The sequence below is a fragment of the Oryzias latipes genome, chromosome 10, assembly GCF_053564925.1.
Source record: "Oryzias latipes strain Hd-rR chromosome 10, Olatipes_Hd-rR_3.1".
In the NCBI taxonomy this organism is placed as follows: domain Eukaryota; kingdom Metazoa; phylum Chordata; class Actinopteri; order Beloniformes; family Adrianichthyidae; genus Oryzias; species Oryzias latipes.
The window spans coordinates 22611895-22637669 of NC_136246.1; the positions used below are offsets into that span (position 1 = coordinate 22611895).

Genomic DNA, 25775 nt, shown 5'->3' on the forward strand with positions numbered 1-25775 from the left:
ACTCTACACAGAGAGGGCTAAACACAGTTGTCGTAGCAGAAAGGTGACAGGATAGTAGGGGTGCCCTAGCACAAATGAAGTTAATTTTACGTGGAAATGGGTGGTTTTAGTGTAGAAAACTGCAGGGGTTGGGGACTGTCAATTATTTTTTTTTTTTTTTTTTGGGTGCCCGTGTTCCCACAACAAGATTACCACTGACTGTCTTTTTGGAAGAACTTTCCATCCCATTACAGTCTCTTGTCCACAACCGAAGACACACCCCCTCCGCGCATTCACGCTGCTCTCCTCCTCCTGCCCACTCACACATACCAACAGTGATAAAGGCACCACAACAATCTTAAAACATAATAGTTATTTTATAAAACCACAGAGAGCTGCAGCACAGAGATGAAATAGCAACCTGTGGCTCCGGAGCCACAGGTTGAGCAAGAATTGCAATTTGCCACAACACAAATGTTCAACGCCCATCCTTTCTCGCACATCTAACCCTAACCGGATCAGGGAGGGCAAGGGCAGCAGAAGAGGATATGGGAGACTTTGGCACAGTCATTTCAGTAGCTATGTCACGAGTCTGAGCATTTTAAAGCATCTGGTTTAGATCTGCTCCTGATCCAATGCAATTTTAATTAGGAAAAACGTACAAACTTATCTTTATTCATGTATTATTTTATGTGTCCTTTATTATGAAAAACATTTCTACAAGAACATGTTAAAAAACACAAAAACAAGATTTTCATTTGCGTGGATCTTTTAATATTTGTATAGGGAGCCAGGTGGACCTCTCAAGAGCTAAATGCTGAAAGTGTGTATATTCTACCCAATGAGAACTCATTTACATGATTAAGTCATCACATGTACACCACGCCCACTTCTTGGACCTCTTACAGGCATGATTGCCTAAGCTTGGAGAAAAGGCCTTGGTAGCAAGCAAAGTAACAGGTAGGTTTTTTCTTTTTTTGGTGGGGTGTTGATGTTTCTTAAGTCTGTCTCTGCCTCTGTTTTTTTGCAATGACAACTACATGCACTCAGAATCAAATGCAAGAACGTTCACATAAAGGAAATACAGTAGTTAACATTGAGCACATGTTGCTAATGCTAGCGCTAATGCTAGCGCTAATGCTAGCGCTAATGCTAAAATAGCAGTACATCATGACTGAGACCTGAAAGTTTTAAAAAGAGAATCCATGAAGCCTGAAGCCCTCACTGCTCTAGCCTAACTGCATATTGGCTGATAGTGTCATATTTAGCTCTGCAGCAAAGATTAAAATGTTCATGAGGGATTTTCCTGTGGTAGCTATGGGACAGGTGTTAAATTTGTACTTGAAGGAACTGACTTTATTTCCATGCGCATAGTTCAGCATGTATAAAAGAAATTAAGGCTTAATGTTATAAAAAAAAGGTTTTCTTGATTTCTTTGTTATTCAATATAACCCTATTTTTTTTATACACAAATATAAATATTTGTACTTTTCTTACAGTCTCATCCTGAACATTACCAAATTTTATGCATGCACTGTTATAATATTGATTTTATTTAAAGATATTTGAATACATAAATTTACTTATACATAAGTGTGATCAACAAAAACTTATGACTTTACATTTGTTGTGATAGAGCCAAAAATGGAAAGAAAAAAACAAAAGATAAGAAAGAAAAAACCAAGGATTCAAACAACACCTGATCATACATCAAGTCATGTCTCGGCCCCTGAAGAGTTGACAACAGAGGTAAGATGGACAGTATGTGTTGAAGTCATTTTTGTTAGTAGTTAGTAGCTGCAACTTTTTGTTTTCAAAGAAAAGAGTTGATATAGTAAGCAATGACTGACATTAATTTAGTGTAATAATACTGTACTTTAGTAATCTTTAGTAGAGGTTGTGTATTTTGTAGTTATTACATGTATTTTTATTTAAATTCCTTTATTTTTGCACTTGATGCCATACACACAAATTACAAACTTAAACTGTGTGGGGTCTTTTTGTGAAAACCTTCCCCCAACTTTTTCCTGACTGGCTTGACTTTTACACACACAAGTTTCTAGCTGCTCTTTATGGGGCCCTCCCGTCTGCTAATTACCTTTTGTCTTGGTTTTTAACTCTAAGGTTAACATGTCTTCTTAGAACTTCATGGATTCTCTTCTTAACACTGTCTCTTCATCATCTGTTTGGTTTTACAGACTTTTCTTAACTCTTTTTCAGAGTATTTTCATGGAAACGCTTTTTAAATGCACACTATTCCTTTAAAAAATGCTATATTGTCATATTAAATGTTCTTAGACTATGTATCTAGCCTTAATTATAAAGTGTTTACAAAAACTTTTGTATTAAGGTAAAGTCATGCAACTATAAAGTGCTTAGTCTCTGTTTCCCTTTTTGTTCTGTAGGTGGTGGCACTCAAACATGGAGACACCAGAACTGGGGCAAAGAAACTTTCACCTGATCAAACATCAAGTCATGTCTTGGCCTGTCAAAAAATGACAACAGAGGTAAGGTGGACAATACTTGTTGTAATCATTTGCACTAGTAATCATACTGCAACTTGGAAATGTTTTCACAGAAAAGAGTTGACATAGTTAGCAATGACTGACATTCATATAGTGTAGTAATACTGTACTTAAGTAACCTTTGGTAGAGGTTTTGTATTTTGCAGTTACTGGATGTATTTTTATTTAAATTCCTTTATTTTTGCAGTTGATGCCTTACACACAAATTACAAACCCTAACTTTGTGGGGTCTTTTTGTGAAAACCTTCCCACAACTTTTTCCTGACTGGCTTGACTTTTACACACACACAAGTTTCTAGCTGCTCTTTATGGGGCCCTCCCGTCTGCTAATTACCTTTTGTCTTGGTGTTATCTCTAAAGTTAACATGTCTTCTTAGAATTTTATGGATTCTCTTCTTAAAACTGTCTCTTCATCATCTGTTTGGTTTCACAGACTTTTCTTAACTCTTTTTCAGAGTATTTTCATGAAAACGCTTTTTTAATGCACACTATTCCTTTAAAAAAATGCTATATTGTCATATTAAATGTTCTTAGACTATGTATCTAGCCTTAATTATAAAGTGTTTACAAAAACTTTTGTATTAAGGTAAAGTCATGCAACTATAAAGTGCTTAGTCTCTGTTTCCCTTTTTGTTCTGTAGGGGTTGGCACTCAAGCCTGGAGACACCAGACCTGGGGCAAAGAAACTTTCACCTGATAAAAAAGCTAGTTATGTCTTGGCCCATCAAAAAAAGGCAACAGAGGTAAGACGGACAGTACTTGTTGTATTCATTTGTGTTAGTAGTTAGTAGCTGAAACTTAGCAATGTTTTCAAAGAAGAGTTGACATAGTTAGCAATGACTGACATTCATATCGTGTAGTAATACTGTACTTAAGTAACCTTTAGTAGAAGTTTTGTATTTTGCAGTTACTGCGTGTATTTTTATTTAAATTTCTTTATTTTTTTACTTGATGCCTTACACACAAATTACAAACCCGAGCTTTGTGGGGTCCTTTTGTGAAAACCTTCCCCCAACCTTTTCCTGACTGGCTTGACTTTTACACACACAAGTTTCTAGCTGCTCTTTGTGGGGCCCTCCCGTCTGCTAGTTGTCTTTTGTCTTGGTGTTATCTCTAAAGTTAACATGTCTTTCTTAGAATTTCATGGATTCTCTTCTTAAAACTGTCTACTCATCCTCTGTTTGGTTTCACAGACTTTTCTTAACTCTTTTTTAGAGAATTTTCATAGAAACACTTTTTCAATGCACACTTTTCCTTTAAAAAAATGCTATATTATCATATTAAACATTCTTAGACTATATATCTAACCTTAATTATAAAGTGTTTACAAAAATGTTAGTATTAAGTTAAAGTCCAGCAACTATAAAGTGCTTAATCCCTGTTTTCCTTTTTTTTTGTAGGTGGTGGTACTCAAACCTGGAGACACCAAACCTGGGGCAAAGAAACTTTCACTTGGTAAAAAACCTAGTCATGTCTTGGCCCGTCAAAAGATGACAACAGAGGTAAGGTGGACAATACTTGTTGTAGTAATTTGTGTTAGTAGTTATTAGGGGTGTCACGATTCTCCAAATCCTCGATTCGATTGCATTTTCGATTCTAAGGTCACGGTTCGATTCGATTCTCGATTTTTACATTTGTTCTTTTTTAAACACAGATTGTCATTTTTTTAAAACTAGACTTTAATGCAATAGAATATCTGACCTTTGTTTGCAATGTAACACACTACACTGTCAAATTTAAAACGTTTATTAACAAAATAATGGAACAATAACTTATATCTTTAGTCAATTAAATTTTTTAAAATAAACTGGCTTCAAGTTTCTATTTTGTAAGTGCAGCCTTCTTCAAAAAAGATGACATTCAAGTTCAAAACAAAACAAACAAAAACAATAAAACAGAGACATGTCCATAGTCTCTGAACAATTAAGTGTCTTAAACTTTTTCTGAACATAAACATGTACCACACTGATAACTACTTTTTATCCCCTGAGAATGATGACTGTATTCTTCCATATTTTTACAAGGTCTGCTCAGACCTTCAATAACTTTCTCTTTTACATTATTGTACACGGAGGGAATCCCCGTAGCTGAGAGGTGCGTTTACTGGGGATTTCGTAGCGGGGCTCTAACACGCTAATTAAATGCCTAAAACCGCAATTTTCGACCACCGAATAAGGTTGCATGTCCCCGCCTATAAATACTCCAACCGCACGCCTAATCGCATTTGCACGAGTTGAGTTGCTTGGAAGTTTAATTCCAAATGAAGACGGAAGAGTAGTTTGTGTAGTTGTTGGTTTACAGATGAATCTATGTTTTTGTTGTGCCTGCGTGATGCCCTGCATGTTAGTCGTGCTGTCCGTGAGAGAATACGGCACAAGCACATACAGCGCAGCTTGCAAACTGTTTTATTTATTTTTTTGTCGACAACGGGAAGGTTGTCAACATAACTCACTGGAAATCCAAAATACCTCCACACCAGCGACTTCGGTGAAAGAGGAGGAAATTAAAGTTCTGTCGATGGGTCTCCTGCATCTACAGTTACCATGCTATCTTTTGAGTGGCTGTTAGAGGAGGTTGACTCGCAGCACTTCTTTTTTTTTCTTTTTTAAACTTTATTAACAAATAGACTCGCAGTACTTTTTCCGCTTGGCAAGAAACCAGACGCAGCATGGGGGCGGGGCAGCATCGACGATTCCATTTTTTCATTCGAAGTTAGAGACTGTGACTTAATTTCGATCGATTTCGATTTAAAGTCGGAATCGTGACACCCCTAGTAGTTATACTGCAACTTGGCAATGTTTTCAAAGAAAAGTGATGATATTTTCAACAATGACTCAATTAAATTTAGTGTAGTAATACTGTACTTTAGTAACCTTTAGTAGAGGTTGTGTATTTTGCAGTCATTGCATGTATTTTTATTTACATTCTTTTATGTTTACACATACACACAAGTTACAAACCTGAACTTTATGGGGTCCTTTTGTGAAAACCTCCCCCCAACTTTTTCCTGACAGGCTTGACTTTTACACACACAAGTTTCTAGCTGCTCTTTATGGGGCCCTCCCGTCTGCTAATGATCTTTTATCTTGGTGTTATCTCTAAAGTTAACATGTGTTTCTTAGAACTTCATGGATTCTCTTCTAAAAATTGTTTATTTTTTATCTGTTTGGTTTCACAGACTTTTCTTAACTCTTTTTCAGAGTATTTTCATAGAAACGCTTTTTCAATGCACGCAATTCCTTTAAAAAATGCTATATTATCATATTAAACGTTTTTGGACTACATATCTAACCTAATTTATAAAGTGTTTACAAAAACTTTTGTATTATGGTAAAGTCAGGCAACTATAAAGTGCTTAATCTCTGTTTTCGTTTTTTTTTCTATAGGTCGTGGCACCTGAACCTGGAGACACCAGACCTTGGGCAAAGAAACTTTCACCTGATCAAACATCAAGTGAATTCTCGGCCCGTCAAAAAATGACAACAGAGGTAAGGTGGAAAATACTTGTTATAGTCATTTGTGTTATTACTTATAATACAACTTGGCAATGTTTTAAAAGAAAAGTGATGATGTTTTTAACAATGACTCAATCAAATTTAGTGTAGTAATACTGTAGTTCAGTAACCTTTAGTAGAGGTTGTATATTTCGCAGTCATTGCATGTGTTTTTATTTACTATCCTTTATTTTTGCACTTGATGCCTTACACACAAATTACAAACCTGAACTTTGTGGGGTCCTTTTGTGAAAACCTCCACCCAACTTTTTCCTGACTGGCGTGACTTTTACACACACAAGTTTCTAGCTACTCTTTATGGGGCCCTCCCGTCTGCTAATGATCTTTTATCTTGGTGTTACCTCTAAAGTTGACATGTCTTTCTTAGAACTTTATGGATTCACTTCTTAAAACTGTCTCATCATTCTCTGTTTGGTTTCACAGACTTTTCTTAACTCTTTTTCAGAGTATTTTCATAAGAACGCTTTTTCAATGCACCCAATTCCTTTACAAAAATGCTATATTTTCATATTAAATGTTCCTAGACTACATATTTAGCCTTAATTCTAAAGTGTTTACAAAAACTTTTGTATTAAGGTAAAGTCATGCAATTACAAGGTGATTGATCTCTGTTTTCATTTTTTTTTTTTTACTATAGGTGGTGGCACTCAAACCAGGAGACACCAGACATAAGACAAAGAAACTTTCACCTGATCAAACATCAAGTCATGTCTTGGCCCGCCAAAAAGTACGTTTTTTGTCAAAAAAAACTATTTAAAAAAATGCTTTTCAATGCACGCAATTCCTTAAAAAATGCTATTTTGTCACATTAAACATTCTTGGACTTAAAATCTAGACTTAATTATAAAGTTTTTCCAAAACCTTTGTATTAAGGTAAAATCAGGTCACTATAGACAGTCACTATAGTTAGTCACCATAAGGTTCTTAATCTCCTTTTCCTTTTTTTTTTCTATAGGTGGTGGCATTCAAAGCTGAAGACACCAGACCTGAGGCACAGAAACAATATTATTACACTTGGGTTTTTATATTATTCTTATTATTTTTAAGTATATTTTTTATACTTATTATTTTCTTTAAAAATTACTAATCTTGTATGAGTTACTGTAAATAACGATGTAAAAATCTGGCTATAAAGTAACTGTTAAAATGTTTGGTTAAAGTTTGTTTAGAAATACACATAAGGCTGCAAGCAAGTGGAAAGTAAGGAAATGTATGCTATGTGTTTCTGACAGTTTGCCTTTACAGCTGGTCTTAAAGGAACAATAAATCTAATTAAGAAACAAAAAAAAACGATTTTGGACCCTATATAGATACAAAACCTAAGAATATTTGTGTATGCAGCAAGTGGACCTCACAACAACTGAATGTTGGAAATGAACCCCATAAGTGACCAAAAAACTAACATAAACTTTTTAACATTCAAATTCGTTTAAACAAAAATGTTTTTTATGTTTGGTATTTTTTTATAGTGCTTCCTGATTTTTTTCACACCTCTAGCACCTTTACAAATGGTGGACCCCACAACTTGCTAAAAAACTGTTGGGCCCCTCAAAGGGGGAATGCAAGTATGTGTGTGTGTGTGTGTGTGTGTGTGTGTGTGTGTGTGTGTGTGTGTGTGTGTGTGTGTGTGTGTGTGTGTGTGTGTGTGTGTGTGTGTGTGTGTGTGTGTGTGTGTGTGTGGGGGGGGGGGGGGGGGGGGGTGCGATGGGGGACTCACCTCTGACAAAGACATAAATGCTGATGGCAGTGATCCCATCAATGATGGCCTTAACATCTTTATAATAGCACTGGTAGTAGCCCGTATCTTTGCCTTGGGCAGCATGTAGCACCAGTCTCTTGCAGTACGGCCTCCCCGGCTGGCCGGGACACTCGCTGATCAAAGCCACCCTCTTCTGGGGCGCACTGGTGGTCATCAGTTGGTGCTGGCGGTCACGGATCGCCTGTCCAACCAGAGCTTTGTCAGGCCAGGCCCAAGCTAGCGTGTGCTGTCCCCTAAAAGAATCAATTGAAGTTTTCATTTTAGTTTTTTGGAAATATGCAGTAGATGGCAGATAATATTTTAAAATCCTTTCAGTCGCAGCAAATAATAAAGAATATGATTAAATCAAAGTAGCAGGCTTCAAAAAAACAAAAGAAAATAAAATCAGATAAAAACTTTACCTGGAGATTCACGATCCAATTGATCTTTCAAGAAGTTTTGATACTCAACATTATCGCCCTCTGAATGGATTGTGTGTGTGTGTGTCATTGCTCACACACCTGCTTACTCTGCCGCATAGAAATCCATTTATCTTAACCTGGAGGCATTATGAGCCTGACTACTCTGTGAAAACCGATCGCCATGCTGTCATCACCTGTTCTCATCAAACACAAATAAGCAGGATGACCAGGTCGGACTTATGGGATTTTTTCCTATTTTATTTTATAAGTAATTAAACTATTAAAAAAAAACATTGATTAGCTCAGAAAAAAACACTTTTCGGAGGCAAAACTGATGAAATCAAAAGTTGATACCCTGCCTAACCTACACTGCAGAAAAAACACTATGTGAAGCTGAGACTCTGACTGGAAAATGTCCAAAAGTACCACAATTTTTCCAATAAAAGCATTTTTCATCCATGGAAAGACAATGGATGTGGAGCAGCTTGGCAGCACAGAGCAGAGGTAAGATTACAGGGAGATGAATGCTCCATGTAAGAACAAATTCATACTGGGTACTGGCTCTAATACAGTATTTTTTTTAAAGCCAATGGTGTTCCAGAACAGGAATGTGTGAGATGATGTGTGAGCATCCATGCTGTTTTATTTGATTTAAATGAAGGAGCAGTAACCCATGAAAATTCCCATTAAATCAGCTATAGAGGATTGGAAAAACTCAATTTTCAGCAATAAGGTTGTCTTCTCATAGTCAATTAAAAGAAATATTAAAAAAAAAATCAAAGCCTGCTTGAGTGATAAATCAGATGAGCCCAAATAAAACAAAAACCAAGCCATACTCATACCTGCATGTAATGGAGAGCGTGTCACTGACTTGAACCACGCGATCGTCTCCAGGGCCGTCGAGGATGGGTGGAGTCATAGACAATCCCACCACCAGCCCTGAGGGATGAAACGCAGCATCTGAGTTGAGTTCATGCAACAGGAGTTAATAAGTACATATAGTGCTGGTAGGCAGAAAAATCAAATCTCTCACAGTTTCTTCACATTTATAGACTTTGAGTAACTCTGCACTGAAAGAGGTTGCCGCTTCGAGCTGGAATAGCCTCCAGAAAGAGGAACCAAAGCTCACTCTGAGGGTGAGGCAACGCCATTCGGAGAGCCCCAATCTGTACAGCCGTAAAAATCATTTACACTTTGATTTATTACCCATGCATTGGCTTGTGCTTTAATATGGCTGGAGTGCCCCCCAGCTCCCTTTAGGGCAGTGTTGCACTTTAGTCAGACTCCACACCTAAAAATGTATAAAATTGCCAGCATGACCCACCTGGACTTCATTACAAACGGACCTTATGATACTGTAGAGGATTTATGCTCCTTAAATGATGATCTCATTCAAAAATGTGAGTCATTTCATAAAATAACAGTCTATAGTTTCCACTTTTCAAAGAAAAATGTCAGGAAAATTGATGTGAACCGGCGTAAACGAACAAAAGCCTGACACGTCACATAGCGGACGCTTTCATCAGAGTCATGAAACCGGTCAGAGCGGACAGCTCTGGACGGATGAGAATCTTGTCCACAAACATCAGTCCTCCGACACATCCTGCTGTCCGGGGAGCACAATGGAGCAAAGTTGGTCTTCTCTAAATATTTTCACACTTGTGTTTATAGTAAAGGCTGATCCCAGTGGAAGGCTGATCAACTCAAGGTCCATCCAAGACTGTGAACACTCAAAAACAGACCCCAGTGTGGACACTACAGTAATCGGATACAATTTGGTCCAGGCGCATGTTGAAATCAGACATGTTTGCTCACATCTGGCTCACATCTGTGTAATTAGTCCTGGACTCGCTGCTGATAATGAAGATCACACTCTCAAAGACAGGACAGAGGTCCAGGTTCAAACAGCTGTCATGGTTTTTTTAGGATTGGTTGAGACACAAATCGTATCTCCTGCCTTTATGACCACCCTCTGTGTTGTATTGAGGTTCTGAGTGAAGTTTAAACTTTGAGTTTTGGGTAAATCTTTGCACAATGTGAGCTGGAGCTTCATATTTACTTGACAGATGATGGATTTTCTCTTGGGAAACCAGAAGTGTGTTCAAAAAGTGCTGGTAGATTTTAATCATGTAAATAACAGAAAGTATTTGCAGTCAAAACACAAACAGGGTCGGGGCAAATGCAGCAGATGTCTTCTGAACGTCGGATTGAAAGATAGCAGCAGTCCACTAATAGCTCCCGGTTTGGCACCCAGCAGGGGGTTCCTTCCTCCACTTCCCCTCCCCTCAGCTCTCGGGGGAAGAGGTTGAGGATCGCCAGCGCTTTGTCTGAGCTGCGGTGTATTCCCCCCCCCCCCCCCCCCCCATCTCAACCCCTCCACAGCTTTGTCTGCATTTTCTCACACCTTAAATCTGTGAAGCTAAACGTGTGATAAACTGCAAGCCTTGCCAAGACATGCGACAAGGGAGAAAGGAAGTCCCTGGTGGGACGCCTTTCACGATTTTAGGAAAAGCAAACTTCCCTCAAGCACTACAAAGAAACTGGCTCACATGCGGACCGCCCCAGGAAAGGAAGACCAAGAGTCACCTCTGCTGCGGAGGATAAGTTCATCCGAGTCAGCAGCCTCAGAAATGGCAGGTTAACAGCAGCTCAGATTAGAGAGCAGGTCAATGGCACACAGAGTTCTTGCAGCAGACACATCTCTATAACAACTGTTAAAAGGAGACTGTGTGAATCAGGCCTTCATGGTAGAATATCTGCTAGTAAACCACTGCTAAAGAAGGGCAAGAAGCAGAAGAGACTTGTTTGGACTAAAGAACACAAGGAATGGACATTAGACCAGTGAAAATCTGTGCTTTGTTCTGATGAGTCCAAATTGGAGATTTTTGGTTCCAACCAAAAATGTGCGTGCATGCGTGCGTATATATATATATATATATATATATATATATATATATATATATATATATATATATATATGTGCACACATGTTCCTGTATATTATTCCAGCCACTTGATTGTGGTGCTCCATGTATGCTTTCCCTGCCAGCATCTTAGATCCTGCAGTTATGTCCTGGATTGTTTCAGGCGCCTCTTTGCACAGCCTACACCTTGGGTCTTGTCGGGTGTGGTAGATCTATCGCTCTGGTGCTCAGGACTTGTTCTGAGCTGCCAGGATGAGCGCTTCAGTGCTGTCCTGTAGGCCAGCCCTTTCTAGCCATTGGTAGGACTTCTTGATATCAGCCACTTCAGTTATGGTCCGGTGGTTTGTCCTCCCATGACGATCTGTCCTCCAGCACTGTATCCTCTGCTTTCCATTGCCTGAGACATTCACTGAGCACACTGTCAGTTGGGGCCTTGAGCTCGATGTACTCATGCATCTTGGATGTTTCATCCTGGATAGTGGCTTCTACGCTCACTAGTCCTCGGCCTCCTTCCTTGCAGCTAGCATACAGTCTCAGGGTGCTGGATTTGGGATGGAACCCTCCATGCAGGGTGAGGAGCTTTCGTGTCTTAACATCCGTGGTCTGTATCTCTTCCTTTGGCCATCTTATTATTCCTGCAGGGTATCTGATAACTGGCAGTGCGTTGCCTTTTTTTTGCCCGGGTCTTATTTTTGCATTGAGCTGGCTTCTGAGGACTTGCCTTACTCGTTGGAGGTATTTAGCTGTTGCAGCTTTCCTTGTTGCCTGCTCCAGGTTGCCATTTGCCTGCGGAATTCCAAGGTACTTGTAACTGTCCTCGATGTCTGCTATTGTTCCTTCTGGGAGTGAGACCCCTCCTGTGTGGACTACCTTGCCTCTCTTTGTCCCCATCCGGCTGCATTTCTCGAGCCCGAATGACATCCCAATGTCAGTACTGTAGATCCTGGTGGTGTGGATCAGGGAGTCAGTGTCACGCTCGCTCTGAGCATATAGCTTGATGTCATCCATGTAGAGGAGGTGACTGATGTTGGCCCCATTTCTGAGTCGGTATCCATAGCCAGTCTTGTTGATTTTTTTTGGCTGAGGGGGTTCAGACCTATGCAGAACAGCAGTGGGGACAGAGCATCACCTTGGTATATCCCACATTTGATGGACACTTGTGCAAGTGGCTTCCCATTGGCTTCAAGGGGGGTTTTCCACAGCTTCATTGAGTTTCCTATGAAGGCTCTTAGAGTCCTGTTGATGTTGTACAGCTCCAAGCATTCAGTGATCCACGTGTGTGGCATTGAGTCATAGGCCTTCTTGTAATCAATCCAGGCTGTGCACAGGTTGGTGTGTCGTGACCTGCAGTCTTGAGCGACTGTTCTGTCGACCAGGAGTTGGTGTTTGGCTCCTCTGGAGTCTCTACCAATGCCCTTCTGTGTGTTACTCATGAATTGATCCATGTGCCTATTTATCTTGGTTGCAATGATGCCTGACATGAGCTTCCATGTTGTGGAGAGACAGGTTATTGGCCGGTAGTTGGATGGGACTGCACCCTTTGAGGGATCCTTCTGGATCAGGATTGTTCGCCCTTCCGTTAGCCATTCGGGGTGAGTCCCATCTCTTAGCAGCTGGTTCATTTGTGCTGCCAGGCGCTCGTGGAGTGCGGTAAGCTTCTTTAGCCAGTAGGCATGTATCATGTCAGGGCCCGGTGCTGTCCAGTTCTTCATACCTGAGACTCTTTCTTGGATGTCTGCCACTGTGATGGTTACTGGATTCTGTTCAGGGAGGTTGCTATGTTCTTTTCTCAGAGATACCACTGGGCATTGCTGTTATGTGCTGTCTCTTTCTCCCATATACTTTTCCAGTACTGTTCAGTTTCTAGCCTTGGTGGGTCTGCTCGGCTGTTTTGACCCTGCCACTGAGCGTACACTTTTGCAGGTTGAGTTGCGAAGAGCCTGTTTATTCGTCTGGCTTCATTGTCTCTTGTGTACCTCTTTAGGCGGCTGCTCAAGGCTAGGAGCCTTTGTTTGGCAGTTTCCAGTGCTTCGGGTATGGGCATCTGGCTGTATCTCTTAGGTACTTGCTTTCTCATTGTACCTCTTTTTGCCTCTGTCAGCTTGCTCACATCCTTCCGAGTTGCCTTGATTTTGGCCTCTAACTGTTGCTTCCATGGTGGGTACTGTTTTCTTCCATGGTTGCTCTTATAGCCAAGCATCTCAAGGATCACTGCTGCTGAAGTGTAAACCAGTAAATTGGTTTCTGTGATGGTAGTGGTAGGAATTGCCCTCAATGCTTCATTCGCAGTTTCCAGTAGACTTTCAGGCGGTACATCACTTAACCGTTGTAGCTGGTGTCGGGATTGCCTAGTGCTCATTCTAGACATGATCTTGTCTTTCAGGTCAGGTGCCGCGGGGTTTTCTGCATCCTCAAATGGACCCCAAGTTCCTTACTTTAATATTTTTTATTTTAAGGTTTTGTGTAATCTTAAACTAAAAAAGGATACAAACCAAATAGATTGACTTTTACAAAGGTGTTATCCCTTCATTCTGCAGTGACTATTGGCTTTGGAGAGCTTATTAAGTTTCTGAATGTCATACACTCTCGGCTCTCGTAACAACTGCATTTCCTTCCAAACTCAATACTAATGGAAGGTTGGCGAGAATCCTTTTTTTGGGGGGGGGGAGAGTTAAAGGGCAAAAATAGTCAAATGAAGCTCAATAAAAGTTGGAAAACATGTACCATAAGCCCTCTGGTGAAGTCACCATTACCGGATCTGTCACCGGCAAATTGGAAAAAGGAGAGATTAATTATGTGGTGGGGGGAGAAGTGTAGCATCCAGGACACATTAAGCCCACTTTGATTCCTATACAGCAGCTTAAAAAAGGGCAAATATAATTAAAATAAAAGTGAAACATCCATTTACAGTTGCTGCGTTTCAGCTTAAACTTTGACCAAATTGTGCCATTAAACTGAAGAACTGAAGAGTTTTGAGAAAACATAAGGACCTGTTCTTAAAGATGCTGCTGCACTCAAAGGGTTGGATTGTCACACTAATGGCTTCTGACAAGTATCACTGTCTGCCTAAATGGGATCGAAAGCGCATTGCTCATGAGCTGCACGCTGTTTTACAGCCACAGTTTCCTCTGATGATAACTGCAAAGCTTCCTCACACAGAGAAATGATGAAGGTGGGTGTTGATGAGCAAGATGGGATGTTGACAAATTTGTGATGCTCAAAAGGAGAATCAGATTAATGCTTTGTGTAGCATAAACTTTCAAAAAATAGTATTCCTAAATCCTTTTTTTTCCTCTTTACTTTCTGTATTAAATTTTGTTGTAAAACTAATTACTTTAATGCTGAAAACAGCAGTAAGCACACAGATAAATGTATTTTTAATGCTTTTTGTGAACGCTTCATTTGGTTTCACAAGGACAATTCTCAGTAATTCCAACAACTGTCCTAATATGAAGAAGTCTAATGTGATTTTCAAGTATGATCCTGGAATAAAGGTTGAGTTAGAGCACATAGGATGTGAAATGATATTGTGTTTGCCCTCGGATGGAGACTGACTGACTGAGCTGTGAGCTAAATGCCTGTTGTAGTTGGGTCTCTGATGGATGTTTGCCTCCCAATCTGCTGAAAGATCACACACTGATGGCTGAGAAGTGAAATTCAAACCCTTTGAAATGTCAAGACGTGACTGACGAGCCCTGCGAGAAAAAGCACAGGGCGCAGCGAGGTGGAGTGGTTTGCCGGAGGAAGAGGGGAAGGTGTAAAAAACATTTGCTACAAATGGGAAACACTGAGACTGAAACGCTCCAACATACAGTAGATGTCACACTCATGTAACAGATCCTTTATCCTGAGGAGCTTGAGACAAATGTGTTCCAAGATTTTTCATACATTAAATCAGCACATTTTGACTAATCTCTGCTTCCAATTGTATAAACTGAAGGGATGAACTTGAATAGAAAGTGGCTGCAAAAATACTGTCAGTCTGTCTTAAAGTCCATCCATCCAGTCCTATTTGGGGCTGCTGGAGCCTATCCTCATTACTGATGGACAAAAATGGGATACACTTTGAACAATTTCCCAGTCGGTCGCAGGGCCAGACAATCGCACACTCACACCAGTGAAGCATGTTTTGGACTGAAGAACGAAGCTGGAGTTCCCAGAGAAAAACCCACACATGCACAGCTAGAGCGTGAACAGAAAGGACTCAGCCGGGATTTGAACCAGAGCCTTCTTACTGGGAGGCAAAAGCGCCAACTATTATCCCACCATGCAGCCCTTGTCTTTCTTATGAGAGAGTAGAAATGCAGGCAAAAAAAATTTTAAGCATCAAATTATATGAAATGGGATAAAAAGCATTTTGTAAGCTGGAATTGTTTATTTCTTTGGTTATTTTCTATTGATTATTGTCCCAGCTGCTCCTGTTCTTCCACAAGCAAAACCAAAGAATGATACCCCTCTCCCACAGTGACCACTAAAAGGATTATTGACAAAACATCCTTCAGTTTTTTAAATGAAATTATTTTTAGGATAGTCATTTTGATTTAGTTCATATAAATTCAATTCATGACAAATCCTGCCTGCTACACTCTTTTTCTCTCAAGGTTTTAAAAGTCAGAAGCCAAAATCTTTAAATACTTTCTTTTTTTTTAGCAAAAGCTGAAAAAAAGTGCAGTTAATTTGCAATTTCTGAAAATTTATTTTAAAAGAAATTGACTTTTTGAAACTGAGTTTTCTTCTGCCTGGGTGCTAAAACTTTTTTGAAATAATCTAAGTTGTATTTAAAAATCTATTCAACTGTGCTCTTCTTAGGTGTTGAATTTCGAGAACTGAACTAGTTCAGAGCCACGTAAAAAGTCAGTTTGCTGTGGCTTCCTAGATTAGTTGGACTCTCCTGTTCCAGATGTCCATACATTTGGATATTCAGCCCAACATAGACGTTTAACTTTCAAAAGTTATTGCTTTCTGTCAGCTCCCTGAATGCCTTAAAAAATGATCCATTAGTCATTGTTTAGATTGTGTCAAACACACTCATCGCTTCAATGTACATTTATGTGAATTGAATGCCATTGAAAAAGCAAACACATCAATTCACAGAGGTTCATGGCTGATATCTTGACATGATAATAAACACATTTCTACGCCATGACCTTTTGAGCTGCTTCCCATGACGGATGGTTACAGCTGTTATCGCTAACTTCCCTGATTTATACCAGTTTATATAAGAAACTCAGTGAGAAGTGAGGGCCCATGTATTCTTCACCCTACCATACATTTGTTATTTCTTGCTTTTTTCTTGTTTTTCGGTTAAGATCAAAAGCCGTTACCTCCTATTGATCAATAACAGAAACTGGGTTTTAATTGCCCATCGCCTCTAATGTTCTGATCATACCTGCTGTCTAACGTTTGTATTTAGCCTTGGAACTTTTCAAATTGCTTTGATTTAGTTGCCACCCATGGAAACTGTCTGGATTAATGAAACCCTTTAGCTCTTGCTTGCTCTGGTCCACCATCTCCATCTTGAAACTCTCCTTTGGAGATGCGTCATCTTCAAAGACTAATATTTTATTTTACGATGTTAAAATGTTCTTCATTTGTTCTGTGGTCATCTTTTTAGGCCTTAAGTTTATTTTGTGTCAGTTTTTTTAAGGTGGTCCCTGTCTGCCTGTGATTTTTGGTTTTTCTGCTTTTTCATCTTTTTTTTTGTCAAAATTCTACATAAATGTAAACAATTTATTTTTATTTTTTTTTTTTTTTTTTTTTTTAACTTGTCCTGTCCAACAGCTAGGCAAACAGATGAGAGCTGAGGGCCTCTTGTGTTGGACATATTTTATTCTAACAAGAGGGGTTATTCATCTTCAGACAAACCAAAGGTATGTCTGAATAAACCCCTTTTGTAATTGAGGCCAAACTTTATTAATTTCAATCATGTTTGAAAATCTTTGGTGTTGGACCGGACGGAAAAGGAAAGAGGGGAACAAGAAAGAGGGACGTTAGAGAGAGGGGGGGGTAGGAGGGTGATAATAGGAGGGGAAGGGGGGTAAGACCATGAAGCAGCATAGAGCAGGCAGGTTTACTGGTTGTTTATCGTTACGGTACGGTTCAAATGTAGTACAAAAAGGGCGGGGCCTGTTCACACACACTCAAATATTATCAACACACCTGCTAGCCGCAGAAATGTCCACATGTCAACATGCACACAAAACAGATAGTGTTCACGAACGCATACTTATGCCTTTAAACCAACTAGTGTGAAATCTTTCATTCATTCAATCATGCAAACTATTAGTGCAAAGGTGAGCTAACACCTGTGCTCAGGTGAGTGTTTATGTTCTTCTAAAATGGATGGTGGAATGTGAAAAGAAGGAGGAGGAGCGCCCAGCCACCCCCACACCCATACCCCCGCCGCAGCAGCAGCGGCAGCCGGAATTCCCCCAGCGCCACACGGGAACAGGCAGGGAACAACCGCCCCCCGGGCGACCAAGACCGCCACCCAGGCCAGGGCCAGCAGGACCGCCGCGAGGCCCCCAGAGCCAGAGAGCAGGGAGGCGCAGAGGGAAAGAGAGCGCCGCCCCAGCCCAGCCAGGAAAGCAGCCCCCCGCCGCGCCGGAAGAGCCCAACGCAGGGCCCCACCGGAGAGGGACGCCCACAGCCCCAGACGAGCACCCCACCACCACCCAGGAGTTCCGGGCATCCCCCCGCCCCGACCCCAGGTACGAGCCAGGACCCCCCAAGGGAGACCCGCTCCGCACTCCAGGCAGCCACCCACCCGGCCCACGGTTGGTCCAGGTAGGAGCAAGGCAGGGGCCCGCCGCCCCCGCCCAGGAGGGGGGAACCCCGGGGAAAAAAGGGCGGCCCATAAGGGATGTTATAAATATGGCCCGACCAGGCTCGGCCATGTTGGAAGTTTGGCGGGGCCCAGCGCCCAGGGGCAAGGACCAGGACCCACCCCCCAGGGACACGAACACCCCCGGCTCAGGTGTAATATGAACCCCCCCACCGTGCGGAGAGAGCACCGCCAGGCCCAGGGAGCCGGCACCCAAGGGACACGGCCGCCATCGCCAAGGGGCCCACACCCCCCACCAGGGACGGGGTAGGGGACAGATGGACCCAGGTCCCACCTTCCTTGTAAAATGTGTGTGCGTGTATGGGTGTTTGAGAGGGTGTTTGTGTGCATGTGTGTGTGTTTATGTTTGAATGTATATATTGAAGGGGGAGGGGTGTGTGTACTAAGGGGGGTGCAGTTAAAATTGGCGAGTAGGGCACTAAGGGGACATCTCCTGATTACTCACAGTGATGTCCCCTCACCCTCCACACCAAGGGGCCCTAAATGTCTAAGGTGCGGTTAAAATTGGCGGGTAGGGTGCCAGGAGGACATCTGCTGCTTGCTGGCAGTGATGTCCAAGCACCCCCCCTACCAAGGACCCTACGTGTCTAAGGTGCAAATAAAACCGAAAGAGGGGGGGCCCACTCCATACGGCAACCATAGGAGGGGGGCCACTCCCAAGTAGCCCCCCCCCAAGGCGCATCGCAGGCTAAACCCCCCACCCCCTCACCATAATATGAGGTTATATAAGGAAGGGGGTAAGTTGGGGACAGCTGGTAGACTGTCCCCCGGTGGTCAAACAGCCGTCCCCCAGCCCACCCCCAGCAAAGGGGCCAGGGCCACCCAGCCCAGGGGCCCACCCCCGGAGGCGCCGACACCCCAGGCCCGGCACCACCCACCCCACACAGAGAGAGAGGAGCCAGAAAGCGTCGCCCCCCCCCGGAGCAAGCCCAGGCCCCCACCCCCAGACGCCGGCCCTAGAAGAGCTCTGGTCAGGCCTCGACGGGACCGAGGAGGCCAACCGGCCGAGGCAACCACTGATTGCCTCAGCGGAGACCCCGACCCGCTAGCCCCCCCGACCCGTACTAATAATGGGCCCCCCCTCCCCCCCAGAACGCCCCCCCACAGGACAGGGCCGACAAGCCCCCCACCCCACCCCACCCCAGACCCCGCAGCCGAAGCGGGTGACACCCAGAGCGACCGGGGGCCCCGAGAGGGTTGTCCCGTCCCGTCCCAGAGCCAGGGAAGGGCCGATCCCAGCCCCAGGTGCAGATGGGCAGCCCATCCGGCGCCGCTGGGCCCCCCCCACCCGAGCAGGGCCCCCCGCCAACCCCCCCCAGCACAGGCAAAGGGACCACCCCCCCAAGCCAAGCCAGACCACCACCCCACCCCCCCACCACGCACCCCCACACCCAAGCCCAGAGGACCACGCAGCGCCCCAGCCCGCCCCACCCAGGCACCGGACCCGACCCCCCGACCAACGGAGCCCCCCACCGCCCCCGCCAGGCACCGGAAGCCCCGACCCCCACCCCAAACCACGGCAGAAGGGCAAGGAGCAGCGACGACCAGGCCCTCCACCCCCTAAGTCATGGAGTCCACCACAGGAGACCAGAGAGACTGAATTCTTTCAAAGTTACTTGAGCTTTGGGCTGACATTTTTTCCAAGCTGATATGATCAAACAGCAGATTTCTGTGTTGACTTATGTTTATATTTTTCTTGTTTTTCCAATTTATTAAAATAGTTTTTTTGGCAATACAAAGAGTTATGAAAATGATAGATGCTAATCCTTCTTCTATATCGATGGCACTCATGTCACCAAGCACACAAAGTGACGGTGAGGCAGTGATTGAAACCTTAAGCCAGACTGATAAATCGGCACATACCTGCTGCCAGAGAGCCCTGACAGGAGTGCAGAACCACAGTGCGTGCATGTAGCTGTCGGGTAGATTATTATCACAGTGCTCGCAAATGTCTGAGTTACTGAGACCCATCTTGAACATCCTCTGTCCAGTGTAGTAAATTCTGTGAAGAGTTTTGAGATGGATTAGCTGCAGATTTGGACTTTTTGTCAGTTTAAAGGTGTTTAGACAAAGTTCTGACCAGAAGCTTTCATCTGTGCTGATGCTCAAATCTGCATCCCATTTTTTTGTTGGAAGGGCAATATTGTTATCTAAATTACATAAAAGTTTGTATATTTTGGGGAGAGTTCTATTCATTGAAAAATTAATCAGAGTGGTAACTACATCTGGTAGCTTTAAATCGTCGTCTTTAATTTTATACTTTTTAGTAATACTTGATTTAAGTTGCTGATATTCCAAGAAGTTATTTATTCCATGTTTGTCTTGAAGTTCCTGGGGGGTTATGAATCTTCTATCAATAATTACGTGCTCTAGTTGTTTTATGCCCCCTGCTTGCCAAGCTGGGAAGTGAATCATTTTTTTGTTAATAAGGATGTCCGGGTTGTTCCAGATGGGTGTCATTTTGCACGGTTGAATTGATGATTTTGATATTTTGAGAAATTCCCACCAGGCTGTTAAGGTGGCATTTATATTAATGCTTTTGAAACAATCCTGTTTTTTAACTGTTTGGCTAATAAATGGTAGCTGTGACAGGTTGATCTTTCCACATAACACCTGTTCCAAGTCTAACCATGAGTTGGTTTCTGGATTATTTTTTAACCATTTTAAGATATGAAATGTAAAGAAATGAAATGTAAACAATTTATGGCATAGGTTGATAATTTTAGGGAACTGTAAGAGTCTCAAATAAACAAACCATTTTATTCATAAATAGTCTTTGGAATCCATTTTTTGTTTTAAAAGCTGCCTTTTTTCCATCCAAAGACAAACATTTTTATTTAAACTACAATTTGCTTATCCGGTCCACAGAAATCAAAAGAACGTGGACTGTTCCAAAAAAATCCATCTGGTCGGAACCACGGTGTGAATTGCGTATCTTTTAAGGACCTATGATAAAAACATTTTTAAAATTTTAGGATCTTAAAAATTTCCGTCTTGTTGAATTACAAACCCCTACAAAGAGTTAAAAATCAACAGATTTGAATGGTTATCTACCATGCTAAAATGTCATGGTGACCTTTTTCTTCTTCAATAGTTGAGCTAAAAACTCTAGAAGAACTTCTTTTATATATTTGAGTTCAATAACAGATTTAGCAAATGAGCAAGTCAAGCAATTGAAGAGGAAAAATAGTCAATGTTGCACCCTTTTTTTCTAAACCGAGCCGACATTTTTCCATTCAGAGTGATTTCTAGCGCTGTAATGCTCAAATGACTGGTGATTGGCTCACCGACAACCACCTTACAAATGTGAGCACGGGCAGTCAGCCAAAAGCATATTTGAGCCTGGTTCCCTCTTTTCCCATGCATTCCAGCTGGTGGTGGCGAGATAAGCAGCAGCTTTGGGGGATCAGCCTCAGCTAACAAGAAGCAGAATCACACTCTAACCTGTAGATAAAACATCAAATTCCAAATTGATTCACTCTCTCTGTTACTGTGTGATTTCAGCGCACGTTTTGATGTGCAAAAGAAGGTATGATGTAAGGGACACACTAATAACAGGGCTGCGTTTAATTTTCCACAGTCTAACCTCGTGAAGCCTCTTAAATGGCTTTATTGTGGCTCATTACCTTCTCTGTATCGGACAGGTCGATCGCTGGGGATCATCAAAAATAATTAAATTCTCTCTTTGGTGATTACCGAGGACTTATTGACGATCACTTCAAATCTCTGGTCTTCCTGAGACGGATGGCTCACTCAACCCGTTCCTGTGAGAAATGTGACATTGCTCCTAAAGAATGTGATTCCCTCTTTGTAGCTGTGAAAAGCCCCACTGAGTGTGAGAGTAATGCATGCACCCTGCATGAGATCCCACCTTCTCTGCCAAGCCCAGCAGTTAGACCTGAAAATTGGTTGAATCTTGATTGGAAAAACGGAAATTGTAAAGTAAAATAAACTGTTTTTGATCTCAAACAAGCCGACCTCACGTCAGCCATGGCTCCAAATCTGTGAGAGGACAAATTTGGAGTTTAGTGCCAGAAGTCTGAATGTTTCAAGGACAACAATGGCTGCTCTCTCAGTACGTGCGTCAGGCTGCACTTTGATGTGTCAGCCTTACATACCTGGCTGACATAAGAAAAAGCTGATACCCGGACTACTAAAAACTATAAAATGCGCATAAGCATATTCATTGGCTCTGGGGAAAAGAATTTATTTGGTGTTTTTAATATGTTCTTTTAGCATTTCCCTGATGATTAAGAACATATTAAAAAGAAAATTAAGCCTAAAATTGTATTTCTGAGTATTTCTTTATTCAAATTGTTGTAAATCAGGAGCAGATGAAAAAATTGCACCTAAGTAGGTGCTCCTTGCTCCGCTCCATTCTGATAAATCCACTTGCAGACAAATAGATCCATATATGTCTTTGTTTTGCTCATCTGAGCTGGCATCTGGCTCATAACTGTACCACGGGATAGCTCCAATATTTTTCTCTATTTTCGTTGCACCAGTAATGTGAGGTTGGGGGTGTTAGGGGCTGTAAGCTAGCGGGAGAGAGAGTAAACAAAAGGATGATGGAAGTAAAGGCAGCCCCAACAGTCCCACCCAAAACTCAGAGGCACATGTCTGATGAACTACTGCTGCTCTACAAAAACAATCGCCTAGAAAACACTGAGGTTTTTTTTTTATTTGCCTAAAAATGGCATAATCATAATTAAAAGACCAACAGGAACGCTTTGAAAGTTGATCAAAAGTTGATTGGAGTGGGACTTTAACATCAGACAATTTTTAAAAATTGAAAATTTGCCTTAAATATAAGAAGTGTGAAATTATTTATTTTGACTTTCAGTGTTTAATCTCATTTGCATGACGGCTGCAGAAACATCTTTACCTTCAGAATCCTTAATGTTCGCGTGAAAACCCAGCGTTAGTGTCGCCATATCTCTTCCCCCTTGCACTTCCTGCTGCATGCAATCAAATACACAGATTTTTTTTCTGAGGAAAAAAAAAGGTTAAACTGCACCATCTATAAAGTTCACAGTTTCTGGATGTCTGCAATGTACAAATTCTGTCTTGGTATGGTCTTCCCACTTCTTTAGATATAGCTGCAAATTAAGCAACACATCTGTGTGACTTTATGCTTTCAAGACTGCAAGCGGGAAAGTCAAAGTCAGAATTGTTTAGGTCCCAAACCTATCTTGTAAAGCAGGGGTGGCGAACATGTTTGACACCAAGAGCTGAGTTTTTTCACTGTGAGAGTCGAAGAGCCACACCACACACTGACCTGCCAAGACGTACACACAAACACGTAATTAAAGCCGTATTGTTTTCCATAACACACTCCTCTCCCTACAACACAACAGCACGTATTGTACTTGTGTTTATTTCAAGGAAAGTGTACACCCTCAATCTACACATCAAATGCAGCTTAGCCAGAGTTAACACAGCGACTACCCTGGAGGTCAGATACCCCCTCCACACACACAGGCACCTCTCTCTCATCTCATACACACACACACACACACACACACACACACCCACACACACACACACACACACCCACACACACTCTCTCTCTCTCTCTCTCTCTCTCTCTCTCTCTCTCTCTCTCTCTCTCTCCTCTCTCTCTCTCTCTCTGACACACACAACTATTCAGTGACGTGCAGTGAGGTTGATGGCTGGTGAGGCACTGACTCCTCTGAAGTCAGATTTACGATGATGAAAAATGAATATTTCACCATTCATCCATCAGCATTTAACTGGTAATTCTTTGTATCTCAATATTCCTCTTTCAATGAACCTTAAATCAACAAATATGCAAACATGTGGACAGAGCATCCTTCTGGTGTCTAAGTATTTCATATTCACAATGAACACATTAGATACATTACATTTCACTTGTGTGTGGCATAAATTAAATTTAACCTTCAGTTCAACAAATTCACTTTATAACTCTTTGTTTTATTAATTTGATAATTGACTTTGTGCATGTAAAGCTGTTATTTGATGGAATGTTACAATATTATAACAACTCAGTCTGTATATTACTGTAACAGCTTAACATGCATTGAGCTGCCAAGCACCTGGCTGTGCTGGTAACAGCCCATGTCCCAACTTTCTAGTGTTGGAACCCAACAATTAGAACACACTCACAAATTGCCAAACAGCATGGAAGTCACTTCTGCTCACAGCCCCCTCACTCATGGTTTTACACCCAAGATTCCCCACATCCCATGAGTCTTAGGGGCTGAAGGCGGGGCTAACCCCCAGGTCGCCACACTATTCACACAAGAATGCTCAGTCAAGTGTGTTTTCCAAACTACATCTCAGAATTTTTTACCTTGCTAGAGTGATGGGATGATGATCTCAGTGGGATTTCTGGCATCTCTTGTTTCTAGTAATCCTCTGCAGATCAGGTTTATATTCTGTTGTAACCTCTCTGAGCAGTTCCTGTACGTGTTGGTCAGAACGGACCGATGCCTTAAATTCACGTGTTTTAAGGTAATAAACAGGGACTCACAGACATATATTTAGGAGAACGTCGACAGCAGCTTGAGAGCGGCTCTTTTACACACGGGTATTTTTCCGTTCTCCAAAACGTAACAGGGCCTTCTGTCAAAAGAGATTTCAGCTCAATCATCTCCAGTTCGCTCGCTGCCTCATCAGTGACAAGCGGGGATCTCAGGCAGGCTCTGCATTAAAGGATCGATGAGAAAAGTGATCTGTGGCCGTTTCTGCTGCAGGTCCTCAAACCGCAAAGTAAAGTTTCCGTCCAGCAAGCAGCGTCACGTTCTGCGCTTTACTCATTTGGATTGCAGTCTTCTGCTGTGAGTTCAAAGAAGTAAAGACACGTGGGATGATTGCCCTTTTGAACGTGCTCTTTGAAAAGCTTCAATTTGTTAATAAAGGAGACAATTTGTGTCAGATCAGGAAGAGTTTAATTTTCTCCAGGATACTTTTTGTTCTTTTCTGCCCTGAGCAATTTTACTGCTTCCAAAAGCTCATAATAATAAACATAGAGACTTGCCATTCCGTTCAGTAAAAAAGTAAGAATCTTCCCATTCTTCCAGAAACGTCCTGTGTTTATCTTTATACTCTGAGTTTCGCCATTTAGACCATTAGGGTAACGGTCTGCACGCACATCAAATGTTTACTTATTTTTTTCCGGCATTGAGCGTAACCCGCGCAAATGATTGGCGGTCACTTATGTGTCGGGAGCAGCATCAAAACACACACTGCCAAATTACTTTTATTATTATTTATTTTTAAGACCCTCTGATGGATTTGAGTGTGGTTTAAGAGGGAAAAAACTACGAAATGAGGCACAGTATAGAAAATATGATGAGACGCAAAGAGCCGCATGCTTGTTGGTCGCGTGTTCGCCACCCCTGTTGTAAAGACATTAAAACACAGAAATACATGCTTTAGTAACTTCTAATTAGGAATATCAATGGATTTTGAGTGTGTGTTTTAGTGGAACAAATAAAGAAACAAAATGCAAAACTTGATGGCCAGATAAAAAAAAATTAGGCAACCTTTAATTTCAGATCCTCATTATGACTAAAATGTGATGAAAGAAAGTGTTGAAAGAATAATCTCTTAGAATTAATGGTTTTAGAATATTTTCAATAAATATCTGAAACAGCAGATTCTGTCAGAACAACTAAGGAAATGTTCATTAATGGAGGATTAAAAGGACAAACTAAAACGTCTGCGCCATAAAAGTAAATGAAATCTTCAGAAAGACATGAAAATGTCAACAGCAAAGAAACGTTCTCTATATTCTTGCTTTCCAAATGAATTAACTTTATTATATAGATATATTTTTGAGAGC

General features: G+C 41.7%; 3 protein-coding genes across 7 annotated transcripts in view; 2 read left to right on the forward strand and 1 right to left on the reverse strand.

The window, feature by feature from the left end:
* Positions 1–25775, reverse strand: part of flt4 (fms related receptor tyrosine kinase 4) — a 75590-nt gene that overhangs the window by 33450 nt on the left and 16365 nt on the right. For all 4 annotated transcript variants that reach the window (XM_078953470.1, XM_078953471.1, XM_023958955.2 and 1 more), the window contains 2 exon segments: positions 9022–9118; positions 7737–8011 (listed from right to left, as the gene is read on the reverse strand). In XM_078953470.1, the coding sequence (XP_078809596.1) occupies positions 7737–8011; positions 9022–9118 (372 nt within the window).
* Positions 1–25775, forward strand: part of npy7r (neuropeptide Y receptor Y7) — a 76225-nt gene that overhangs the window by 15270 nt on the left and 35180 nt on the right. The gene's annotated exons all lie outside the window — the stretch shown is intronic.
* Positions 807–7541, forward strand: LOC111948023 (uncharacterized). Of its 2 annotated transcripts, XM_023959284.2 has the most exons (8): positions 807–939; positions 1616–1728; positions 2385–2486; positions 3146–3247; positions 3905–4006; positions 5891–5992; positions 6657–6746; positions 6975–7309. In XM_023959284.2, exons 2-8 carry the CDS (start codon positions 1624–1626, stop codon positions 7104–7106), a joined length of 735 nt encoding a protein of 244 aa, XP_023815052.1. In that variant the 5' UTR covers positions 807–939; positions 1616–1623; the 3' UTR covers positions 7107–7309. The 2 variants fall into 2 exon arrangements, with proteins under 2 accessions (XP_023815052.1, XP_023815051.1); XM_023959283.2 differs by lacking the exon at positions 807–939 and having other exon boundaries at positions 1011–1728; positions 6975–7541.

Excerpts from the sequence above, each read along its gene's own strand:
- LOC111948023 (XM_023959284.2), top strand. The coding sequence starts at position 1,624 with ATGGAAAGAAAAAAACAAAAGATAAGAAAGAAAAAACCAAGGATTCAA. Across the intron at positions 3,248-3,904 it reads ATCAAAAAAAGGCAACAGAG|GTGGTGGTACTCAAACCTGG; the intron begins GTAAGACGGACA and ends TTTTTTTTGTAG. Across the intron at positions 5,993-6,656 it reads GTCAAAAAATGACAACAGAG|GTGGTGGCACTCAAACCAGG; the intron begins GTAAGGTGGAAA and ends TTTTTACTATAG.